We start from the raw sequence: 12,700 nt of genomic DNA, 5'->3' as shown, positions 1-12,700 counted from the left end.
CTGCAGTGATGAAATGTGGTTTATCATTGATGATGGTGACAAATTTGTTGTTCCTTCCTCAGATGTGGATGCAGCGTAACAGAGGAATGGAAAAGTCCCCCACAAGCTGGTGCTCAACAATGTCCATGTATAGATACAAGGAGCTGAACTCCTCCTGTAATGTCTGCTGAGAAGGGGATTTTTTGGACACTGTGATTGGGGCCCAAACCCAGAATATTAGCTAGCTCTGTGCTGGTAGAAAATGTATAAGCACCATTGGGGGATTTAAGTCTAACTTTTCTACCCACAGGGTCATAGTTCATGACCACCGTAAGTGGTCCTGGATGACTAGCCACAGTACTGTTCATGTAGTCCGGTAATTCGGATATGGACAAGTAACAGCCTTATTGTAGGGTGAAACTCCATCTCTTAGCTCCAAAAGTGATTTTGAAAGGGATGTCTTCATTGATACTGTTCCAGGTGTGTGGGTATTTTATTTCTGCTAACCCCACCTCTCAGGCCCCCAGGAGATCCAAGGATTTAATTAGCTGTATTGTAAAGTTCAAGTTGGTATTTTGGGGAAATCCCAGAGCTGGCATTGAAAGGCAAAGAGATATAAAAGCTGCCATGACTAATTTCCGCCCCTCTCCCCACACCTCTTTGCAGGAGTAATTGTTTTCTTTCATGTCTAAATGTCAGAGTTGAGAAGCTTCTACCCACCTGTTAAACATATTGAGCCATCCAAACATTTCACCACAAGCTGTTTTCTTCTCCCTTTTGCTTTCTCTGCTAGAACTTTTTCAATCCTGTAAATCCTGTCCTCTTTGGGGTTAACTTTTTGTAATTCTTCAGGGTAAAAAGATCCAGTAACTCTCATTTCCATAATCTTTGAATTGGTATACATTGATTAAGGCTTCATCCACTATAAATAACTCATTGCTAAATGTTTGTTCATAACCTTTTCGAAAACTCCTTTGATTTTAGATCGTCTCACATGGTTGCCTTTACTAAAAGGGGCAACAACTGGCTTTATTTTAAAACTGTCTCGGTAAGCCATTTTCCATACCTTCAGAGAATTTGAGGAGTTAACATCAGTGGGTCTGGTACGTATAGTTCTGTGAAAGCTCTGGTTGTAACTCTTTATAAACTCAGGTAACACATCAGTGTGGCAAAAGGTATGGGGAGATGTAAAATAGCTCCACATCCTAGATTTTAAAGTTCTGTTAAATCACTCCACAACCCACTCTTTGACTTCATTATTAGTAACAAAATGGTGAACATCACACTGCTTTAACAATCTGCTTAAAGGTTTGTTTAAAAATTCTTTTGGCTGATTGGTTTGTAATTTTGAGTCATGTGACCTTTGCTGAAAATAGCTTTAAAGGTGTTGGATACTTCGCTATCTCTATTGTCTTTTAGGCCTAAGGCCCAGGCATATTTAGATAGAATGTCTATCGCTGTTAAGTTGTACTTAAAACCACTGTTGGTTTTGGAGAACTGGTGCATATCCACCAAATCTGCCTGCCATTGTGCCTCCACATCTGAAACAATGGTCTTGTTTCTCATAAAATGTATTTGAGACAGTTTACGTAATGATATAATATACAGCGGTCGTCCCCAAACTTTTGAGGGTCACGCCGTCCCCTTACCTCTGTCCATGCTCCCCCAGCCACCAGAGCTGGGGCCAGGAGTGGGGCCACGGCTCGGGGGGTGGGGGTGGCGCAGACGGGGGTAAGGGAACCAATGCTGGGGATACACTAGGGGTATGGGTTTGGCTCCAGAAGTGGGATTGTGGCTAGGAGCCAAGACTGGGGCAGGTGTGGAACCACGCCAAGGATGGGGACAGGGCCAGCTCTGGGCCAGGAGACAAGGATGTGGCTGGAGGTGAGACCAGAGCAGAGCTTGGGGGTAGAGAAGGGCTGGGTGGTGCTCCCTTCCCACCCCACATTGGGGCTGTCCTGGGCTTCGCCACACCCCTCCAGATATTCCTCCAAGCCCGCTAGGGGTGAGCTCCCCACAGTTTGGGGATCTCTACTATACAAGGATGTTGTAACGTTGTTCATGGCAAAGCAATGTCTGATGGCACAAGAAGAATTCAGGTTTAAACTGGAAATATAATTGTGATTATAGCTATGCAAAACTCAGTGAGGAATTCATATACAAATATTTTTTAATTTCAGTTCAACCTCTACTTGTCCACACTGCATTTCAGGTTCCAATGAACATGGAGTCTTATTGTGAAATTAACTAAAAACCACTGAGTTTCACTTGATTTTGTGTAAAATCTACAGATTTGTTCATGACTTCATGCAAAGAAATCAGCCAGCCCTGGTTCTCTGGAAAGGTTCATGTAGTTTAACAAATCTTTCAGTAAACATGGTCTGAGTTTTTGACTTGCATTTGTGATAGAAAAACAAAGAGAGATGAATTTGTGTTGGCTACAGGTTTCACTGCTAACATTTTGCATAGCTCTAACTGTGGTGATTTCCACAATCTCACTGTCACTGGCAGTGCCAATGGAGATTATACTCTGTGATGAGTAAAACTGCGAGTTTATCATGGAGGTCATGGAAGTCACAGATTCTGTGACTTTCAGGGACTTCTGCAGCAGCTGATGCAGCTGGCCTGGGGGCCACCTGAGCAGCTCGGGCAGCCCCTGGGCCAGCCGCACCTGCCACTGCTGAGGCAGTCTTGGGACACCGCATCCACCTCCCCCAGCAGCAGTAGGCGTTTGGGTGTGGGAGGGGGCTCAGGGCTGGGGCTGGGGCACGATTGGGGGTGAGGGCTCTGGGCAGTGCTTACCTCAGGGAGCTCTCCGGAAGCTGTGACATGTCCCTCTCTCAGCTGCTAGGTGGAGGCATGGCCAGATGGCTCCACGAGCTGCCTTCACCCGCAGGCATGAACCCTGCAGCTCCCATTGGCCACGGTTCCTGGCCAATGGGAACTATGGAGCTGGTGCGCAGGGTGGAGGCAGTGTGCAGCAGCTCCTGGCCGTGCCTCCACCTAGGATCTGAGGGAGGGACATGTCACTGCTTCCAGGGGGTCGCGAGGAGCCAGGTAGGGAGCCTGAAAGCCCCGCCAACACCCCACAAGTTCCTTCCTGGGCTGCCCCCTGAGCACCCATGATGCCCCCCGGGCCGCTCCCCTGAGCATCTGTGGTGCCCCTGGGCTTTCCCCTCAAGCACCCATGGTGCTCCTGGGCCACTCCCCCAAGCACCAGCAGCGCCTCTGAGCCACCACTCCCAGAACACCCAAGATTTAGTCAGGGATATATAGTACAAGTCATGGACAGGTCACGGATTGAGAATTTTTGTTTACTGCCTGTGACCTGTCCATGACTTTTATTAAAATACCTGTGACTAAAACGTAGCCTTAGTGATGAGCCATTGTCTTTTGAAGGTTGAATAGCGAAGACTGAATTTGTTGTCTACATTGTACTGAATTTGTGTGTGACATTGATCAGGGGCAAAAATGTTCACAGGAGCAGTTGTGGAAATGCAGGGGGAACCCAGCACTAGTTTTCCCCCTAAAATCTTATCAATAATGTGCTCCTAAGAGCCCTTGATGCTCACTGGCATAGGGTACTCTGTCTCTCATCAGACCCATCCAACTCACTACACCCAACACTCTGTTGTCATGATATTTATCCAAAAAGCATTATGTAGGGTATCATATAAAAGCTAATCGCTTGCTGGGTATTAATATCATTGCCTAGGTAAAGTTGTTAAACAGGTCTGTCCTAGGCAAAGGAATGTGGGTTTACCTAAATTTACATATTTGCAGTATAAAAAGCCATGCAGCTAAACTAGCAGTGGTTATCCTGATCCTGAACTCAAGAGACAGAGAATTAACATGGCTCCTGCACTCCAGAGAGACACAGGAGACTGAATCCTCAGGAGGCCTTCCTGACTTGTAAGACACAGACCTGCTCTACACTACAAAGTTATGTTGATGTAAGGCAACTAACTTTGACCTAGCTGTGCACATGTCTACACTTACGTTAGTCTCCCACCAATGTAAGTGCCCCGTTATGCTGACATAGTAACATCACCTGCCCGAGTGGCCTAGCGCCATGGTCGATGTACTTAGGTTAACTCAGCATGACTGTAGCACTGCGTTTCATATGTTGACCCTAGCAGTCCTCCATCAGCTGTCCCACAATACCTGACACTGACTGCTCTGGTCTACTGTCCAATGGTCACATGGACTGGATGCCTCCCCCAACTTTAAAGCCTCATGAATTTTTGAATGGTCTTTTCCTGATTGCCCAGTTTGGTGAGAGTACCTAGCAAGTCTCCACTGTTGTGTGTAACTGCCCAGATGACCATGCTGGCTACATGCTCCAGACGCACTGCAGCTTGAAGTAGGCAGGAAATACTGGATCTCCTCAGACTGTGGGGAGAAGAGGCTATGCAAGCACGGCTACAGACCAGCTGTAGAAAGGTGGACCTCTACAAGCAGATTGCGTGGAGGATGCAGGAGGAGGGTTATGACAGGGACCATCAACTGTGCCACATGACAGTGAATGATCTGCGATAGACATACCAGAAGGCAAGGGAGGCCAACATTCAATCCAGTGCTGAGCCGCAGACCTGCCGCTTTTACAATGAGCTGTATGCCATAGTTGGTGGAGACCCCATCACCACCCTGTACATCACCACTGATACAGCCACAGGAGCCGAGTCACAAGCCCCTGGAGTGAACAGCGAGGACAAGGAGGAGGTGGAGGAGGAAGAAGGGGGACATGCAACCGGGGGGTCCAGCTATGCTGCAAGCCAGGACCTGTTTCAGACTCCACCACAATCTAGTCAGTCCTGGCAGTTGAGCACAGATGGGCCTGATGCTGGGTAAGGATCCTTAAGTAAGTGTGTAAATGTATTTCCGATTAGAGTGATGGCACCCCCAACTTAACAGGCCACAGCTGTCAACTTTTCATTAACTTACTTGTACTAGAAGAGGTTCAGGTACAACAAAGAGAGGTAGTGTTGTTATCTGCTTTTCATTGCCCTGTAGAGTTAGGAAAGGAGAGGGGCATGCAGAGTAGTTTATCTACACAGGGATGCCCCTTAAATTCTCCTATGAGATCTTGATGACACTTAAGAATATAAGAATGGCCATACTGGGTCAGACCAATGGTCCATCTAGCCCAGTACCTGTTGTCCACAAAGAGTCCTGTGGCATCTTATAGACTAACAGACGTATTGGATCATAAGCTTTCATGGGTGAATACCCACTTTGTCGGATGCATGTATTGGAAATTTCCTGAGGCAGGTATAAATACGCAAGCAAGAGCCTGGCCAATGCCAAGTGCTCCAGAGGGAATTAACAAAACAGGTAATCATAAGTGATTCATCGCCTCTTCCATGGAGATACTCTGCAATCCTCTCCTGAAGGTTTCTAGGAATGGCAACCTTATTTCTTCCTCCGCAGTAGGCCACTTTCCCATGCCAGTTACTGATAACTTTGGCAGGCACCATTGCAGTAAACACGCTAGCAGCATATGGGCCTGGGTGGCTTAGGGACACCAGCAGCTGCTGTGCTCTTTGCCTTTGTTACCCTTGGGAGTGAAATTTCAATTAAAATCACCATTGTCTGTGAAAAATGGTCAGTATTCAGTGCCATTGCCCTATATTCATAGTTTCATGCAACTGAGCAATTCCCTCTGCATTTCCCTCACCCCAGCAGGTCATACTCACCATTGCTCGAGCTGAGAGTGGAACTGGGGATCAAGAACTCCAAAGCAGAAATGTCAGTAAGCTTGTCTTGTTTAACTCTTTAAGGGAGCAAGGGGGAAGGCAGGAATTCTGAATCTTAAATTTCGCTTTCCATTCTTAATATCCTGGCAATGGAACTCTTTGTATGTTTTGTCGGCAGCTTCAGCCATTGTGACCTTGAGGTGGACTCCCTCTGCTTCAGCAGAATGACTGAGTCAGCTAAGGAAGAGAAAGTAGAGGAATCTGAATGTCTTGTTCAATGAGATTCTGCAAGCCAAAGCTGCATCAGACCATGAGCCCAGGGCCTGGAGGGTCAACACTGCACATAGTATGGAGGAGGAAAGAGTGGAGAGGAGAAAGGCCCAGAAGTCCCAGCAGGAAAAGGAGAGAGAGATGCACCAGGACATAATAGGGCTTCTCCAGCAGCAAACACAGATGCGGCAGACTCTGGTGGACCTAGAAGTTCAAAAATCCCGAGCTTGCCTCCTTCTGCAGCTCATTGAGAACTCCATTGCAAGACCTCTCTATACTTCGCCAACATTTCACATGGCATCAAGGACCACCTCACTACCCCTACCATTCCACCTCAGGAGACATTAAAGACAACCATAGCTTCACATACACTGACCTGTGAAAAGCTATGGTTGGTGTTTGTATAGCTGAAATGGATATTCATGTTCTTTCACCTTCATAAGTTCTGTTCTATTAATTTATTAAGTTTTTAATGTATTTGTTTTATAAATGCATGAGTTTTCTGAGTTTTTTGTGATGAAATACAATTCTATTCTATTATTTAGAACATAATTCACCCCATATGCTGCTGAGCGCTCAGCACTTCTGAAGGCAACCAATTACCTGTTACTGCAGTGCACTGACAGTGTTAAATTCATACATGTAAACAAACCACCACACAATTCCTAACAGGCCTCAAAACAGGATAACCAGGTAGAGCACAGTACATAGAAACAAATTACTGTGGCTCACTATTACAGTGCTCTTTCAAAATATCCCTCAGCCACAAATCTCCACACTGAGCTCTTCTAATAGTCCTTGTATATGGCTATTCAAACTCAGCAGACAGGTGCTCCACCTTGGTGGAAACTTTGCTTTGCAGATATTACACAGGACACAGCAGGCAGCTCTAACCATTGGAATATTTTTCTCACTGAGATCCAATCTTGTAAGTAAACAATGCCAGCATCCCTTCAATTTACCAAAAGAACATTCAACTGTCTTTCTGTACCTGCTGAGCAGTATTTGAATCTTTCCTTGGTGCTGTAGAGGGGGTTGATGTATGGCTTCATCAGTCCAGGGTGCAAGGGATAGTCTGGGTCCCACAGGATCGCTATTGGCATTTCAACATTCGCAATAGTAATCTGCCAGTCCCTGCTTGTAGCTTTCTGAACAGTCCTGTGTTCTTAAAGATGTGAGCATCATGCGCCTTCCATGACCAGCCCACATTGATGTTGGTGAAGCATCCCTGGTGATCCACCACTGCTTGCATAATGATAGAAAAGTAGCCCTTTCTGTTGATGTACTCTGTGGAAAGGTTGTTTGGTGCCAAAATAGGGATATATGTGCCATCTGTTGCTCCACCACAGTTCAGGAACCCCATTGCTGCAAATCCTTCTACTATGTCCTGCACGTTGCTGAGAGTCACAGTCCTACGTAACAGGATGCAATTAATGGCCCTGCACACTTGCCTGACAATGGCCTCACAGTGTATTTTCCAATGCCAAATTGATTTCCCACTGACCAGTAGCAACCTGACATTGTAAGTTTCTACAGTGCAATCACCACTAGCTTTTCCATTGCCAGTGCAGCTCTCTTTTTGGTTTCTCTGCACTGGAGGGGTGGGACAAGCTCGGCACACAGTTCCAGGAATGTGGCCTTGAGCAGCTAAACATCCTTAAGCCACATCTTGGCATCCCCAGCCTGCATTACAATGCAATACCACCAGCGAGTGGTTGTTTCTCAGGCCCATCTGCAGCTGCTTCATGAATGCCACCAACAACCTTGAATTGGTTCTCGCTATGTCCCACAGCAATCTGTCCTCCAAGAAATCATAGTCCCTGCAGACTCGGCTCTTGAGCCCCGTGCTTGCCACACACCTGACAATAGTGCAGAGCTATGTAGGATCCATGCTTCTGTCAGAGTTGGTGGACAGTGAGGAGGGTTGTGCGGGTTTGTCTGATTTTGAAAAAAAGGTGTGAAAATTATGGGATACAGATGACCTTATGGGATGGAGTTAGTTGACTCCTTGCTTCCTGGCACTCCTGCGCGAATTAACGCTTTAAAATGTTACCGTGAACCCCACCATGATTTGCCAAAACGTCCCAAAAGTCAGTGCTGAATGATGGCAGGCTGCAGCGTGGGATACCTATCCATGGAGCACTGCATTGAGCATCTGTACAAGCACCCCTGCTGAGTACATGCACTGCTGACACAGCAGCCAGTATACACGTGCCCAAGTGATATACCAGCTGTGGCGTCTGTACGCTGATGTAACTTGCACTGGCAAAACTCTGTAGTGTCGACATGACCACAGACAATCCCTTTGGGGATATAAGGAACAGAAAGGGAGACTCTGTCTTTATTCTTTACCTTAGCAGACAAAGAAACCAAGTGATTTGATCTCTGTGATGGGTCCTGGTAAGGCTGGGCAGAAAAAAGCCCTGGAAAGGAGACTGTGAGTGAGAGAACCCACCTTGAATAAAGACTGTATCTTGCTGGGTTCATTTTTAGTCTTTTAGAAACATATTTTCACTTTTATTTCCTTGTAACCATTTCCAATTTTATCCCTTTAACTTGGTACCATGTTCATCGGTTAATAAGCTTGTTTTGTTTTTATTATAAACCGTCAGTGCTGTGTAAGATCAGTAAAGTGTGTGCTTCTAGAAATGTAACAGGTTGGAGTGCTTTATTGTCTGTGTAGGGACAGTGAACTTAATACTTTCTCTGTGAGGCTTCAGTGAGAGAGACTGGCCCCTGAAGTAGGATGATTTGGGGGCAAATGCGGGACTAGAAGGCTACAAAGAGAAGCCTGCAAAGACTAACCAAGTTGAGCAAAGCCAGCTTGTGGGCTGCTGGCAGGTTGTAGGGTCAGAGCTATAAACCAAAACAGCACAGCCACAAGACACCCAGCATTACAAGGTGTATGGTGACTGAATCCGTTCCTGGTCTGAGTGAACCCCAAAATATCAAAAAGACATTAATAAAATATTCTACAAACACTTGGCAGTAATTTATTTGTGATACTGTGACTCAGTCTCATTTCTTAATTATGTACTGCAGACAAGTGACTGACCTTTCAAACACTATTCCTTCTTGAAGGAAGGTAAGTCTGATGGCCCTGTAGAAGCACCTCACTGCCATCTATAGCCTCAACCCTTTCATGCCATTAGCAGTAGCCAGGAAGAATAAAGCCCCTGGATCCACTCTAGAGATGTGAAAGTTAACTTTTGATTCATACATGGGTAAAAGGCACATGGGGTAATTTATGCCAAAGATGTTCTCCAGGAAATGAGAAGCAGGCTGGCTAACCTAGTGAGGAGGGCTTTAAACTAGGTTCACCGGGGGAAGGAGACCAAAGCCCTGAGGTAAGTGGGGAAGTGGGATACCGGGAGGAAGCAAGAGCAGGAGCTCATGAGAGGGCAGGGCTCCTGCCTCACACTGAGAAAGAGAGACGATCAGCGAGTTATCTCAAGTGCCTATACACAAATGCAAGAAGCAGGGAGAACTGGAAGTCCTGGCACAGTCAAGGAATTATGATGTGATTGGAATAACAGAGACCTGGTGGGATAACTCACATGACTGGAGTACTGTCATGGAGGGATATAAACTGTTCAGGAAGGACAGGCAGGGCAGAAAAGGTGGGGGAGTTGCACTGTATGATAGGGAGCAGTATGACTGATCAGAACTCAAGTATGAAACTGCAGAAAAACCTGAGTGTCTCTGGATTAAGTTTAGAAGTGTGAGCAACAAGGGTGATGTCATGGTGGGAGTCTGCTATAGACCACCGGATCAGGGGGATGAGGTGGACGAGCCTTTCTTCAGGCAACTCACAGAAGTTACAAATCACAAGCCCTGGTTCTCATGGGAGACTTCAATCAGCCTGATATCTGCTGGGAGAGCAATACAGCGGTGCACACACAATCCAGGAAGTTTTTGGAAAGTGTAGGGGACAATTTCCTGGTGCAAGTTCTGGAGGAACCAACTACAGGCAGAGCTCTTCTTGACATGCCGCTCACAAACCGGGAAGAATTACTAGGGGAAGCTAAAGTGGATGGGAACCTGGGAGGCAGTGACCATGAGATGGTCGACTTCAGGATCCTGACACAGGGAAGAAAGGAGAGCAGCAGAATACGGACCCTGGACTTCAGAAAAGCAGACTTTGACTCCCTTAGGGAACTGATGGGCAGGATCCCCTGGGAGAATAACATGAGGGGGAAAGGAGTCCAGGAAAGCTGGCTGTATTTTAAAGAATCCGTATTGAGGTTACAGGGACAAACCATCCCGATGCGTAGAAAGAATAGTAAATATGGCAGGTGACCAGCTTGGCTTAACAGTGAAATTCTTGCTGATTTTAAACACAAAAAAGAAGCTTACAAGAAGTGGAAGATTGGACAAATGACCAGGGAAGAGTATAAAAATATTGCTCAGGCATGCAGGAGTGAATTCAGAAAGACCAAATCACGCCTGGAGTTGCAGCTAGCAAGAGATGTTAAGAGTAACAAGAAGGGTTTCTTCAGGTATGTTAGCAACAAGAAGGAAGTCAAGGAAAGTGTGGGCCCCTTACTGAATGAGGGAGGCAACCTAGTGACAGAGAATGTGGAAAAAGCTAATGTACTCCATGCTTTTTTTGCCTCTGTCTTCACGAACAAGGTCAGCTCCCAGACTACTGCATTGGGCAACACAGCATGGGGAGGAGGTGACCAGCCCTCTGTGGAGAAAGAAGTGGTTCGGGACTATTTAGAAAATCTGGACGTGCACAAGTCCATGGGGCCTGATGCACTGCATCCGAGAGTGCTAAAGGAGTTGGCGGATGTGATTGCAGAGCCATTGGCCATTATCTTTGAAAACTCATGGCGATCCGGGGAAGTCCCTGATGACTGGAAAAAGGCTAATGTAGTGCCCATCTTTAAAAAAGGGAAGAAGGAGGATCCTGGGAACTACAGGCCAGTCAGCCTCACCTCAGTCCCTGGAAAAATCATGGAGCAGGTCCTCAAGGAATCAACTCTGAAGCACTTAGAGGAGAGGAAAGTGATCAGAAACAGTCAGCATGGATTCACCAAGGGCAAGGCATGCCTGACTAATCTAATTGCCTTCTATGACGAGATAACTGGTTCTGTGGATGAAAGGAAAGCAGTGGACATGTTGTTCCTTGACTTAAGCAAAGCTTTTGACACTGTCTCCCACAGTATTCTTGCCAGCAATTTAAAGAAGTATGGGCTGGATGAATGCACTATAAGGTGGATAGAAAGTTGGCTAGATTGTCGGGCTCAACGGGTAGTGATCAATTTCTCCATGTCTAGTTGGCAGCCAGTATCAAGTGGAGTGCCCCAAGGGTCGGTCCTGGGGCCAGTTTTGTTCAATGTCTTCATAAATGATCTGGAGGATGGTGTGGATTGCACCCTCAGCAAGTTTGCAGATTACTCTAAACTGGGAGGAGAGGTAGATACGCTGGAGGGTAGGGATAGGATACAGAGAGCCCTAGACAAATTGGAGGATTGGGCCAAAAGAAATCTGATGAGGTTCAACAAGGACAAGTGCAGAGTTCTGCACTTAGGATGGAAGAATCCCATGCGCCGCTACAGACTAGGGACTGAATGGCTCGGCAGCAGTTCTGCAGAAAAGGACCTAGGGGTTACAGTGGACGAGAAGCTAGATATGAGTCAGCAGTGTGCCCTTGTTGCCAAGAAGGCCAATGGCATTTTGGGATGTATAGGGGCATTGCCAGCAGATTGAGGGACGTGACCGTTCCCCTCTATTCGACATTGGTGAGGCCTCATCTGGAGTACTGTGTCCAGTTTTGGGCCCCACACTTCAAGAAGGATGTGGAAAAATTGGAGAGAGTCCAGTGGAGGGCAACAAAAATGATTAGGGGACTGGAACACATGAGTTATGAGGAAAGGCTGAGGGAACTGGGATTGTTTAGTCTGCGGAAGAGAAGAATGAGGGGGGATTTGATAGCTGCTTTCAACTACCTGAAAGGGGGTTCCAAAGAGGATGGATCTAGACTGTTCTCAGTGGTAGCGGATGACAGGACAAGGAGTAATGGTCTCAAGTTGCAGTGGGGGAGATTTAGGTTGGATATCAGGAAAAACTTTTTCACTAGGAGGGTGGTGAAACACTGGAATGCGTTACCTAGGGAGGTGGTGGAATCTCCTTCCTTAGAAGTTTTTCAGGTCAGGCTTGACAAAGCCCTGGCTGGGATGATTTAATTGGGGATCGGTCCTGCTTTGAGCAGGGGGTTGGACTAGATGACCTCCTGAGGTCCCTTCCAACCCTGATATTCTATGATTCTATGATTCTACTGTTCCAGCAGAGACCAGGAAGTTATAAAATAAAGCCAGGAACACCTTCATCTGAGACTGAAATGTAATCACTTTGTATTGATTTACTGTAGACGCAGAACAGAATATTGAGCCTCGCCCCTCCATAGTCAGAGCCTATAAATTCTGATGTTGCTTTTGTCAGGCACCCTGACAAGATGGGTACCACAATGTTCTTCACTTGGATGCTACTGTTAATTTCTGAAACTCTGCAGACTGCTACAGGTAAAATGTCTACATATCTTGCAAAGTCATTCTTTCAAAAATGTAAAGAGAAGTTTTGCTCATTTTCACTGGGTCCCATTTAGAACTTACAATCATGGCAATGGGAGTTTTGTGCAAAAATTAAAGGTAGTGTAGGGCCGCATTGGCTAGCACAGCTTTGTTCTCGTGAAAAATGTGAGCCAAGGAAGCTAGTTAACTATTACTATTATTTGAACCATGTAGTAAAAT

The 12,700-nt window shown here is 46.3% G+C and overlaps 1 protein-coding gene across 1 annotated transcript in view; it reads left to right on the top strand.

Annotated features, from left to right (window-relative positions):
- The window catches only part of LOC140915208 (scavenger receptor cysteine-rich domain-containing protein DMBT1-like), a 193,417-nt gene that overhangs the window by 78,896 nt on the left and 101,821 nt on the right, over positions 1–12,700 (top strand). The window contains 3 exon segments of the mRNA XM_078853931.1: positions 964–1,027; positions 4,519–4,826; positions 12,393–12,472. Of these exon segments, the coding sequence (XP_078710057.1) occupies positions 964–1,027; positions 4,519–4,826; positions 12,393–12,472 (452 nt within the window).

Source organism: Lepidochelys kempii, chromosome 7, assembly GCF_965140285.1.
Source record: "Lepidochelys kempii isolate rLepKem1 chromosome 7, rLepKem1.hap1, whole genome shotgun sequence".
Lineage (NCBI taxonomy): Eukaryota > Metazoa > Chordata > Testudines > Cheloniidae > Lepidochelys > Lepidochelys kempii.
This window is presented reverse-complemented; position numbering and strand designations above follow the sequence as displayed.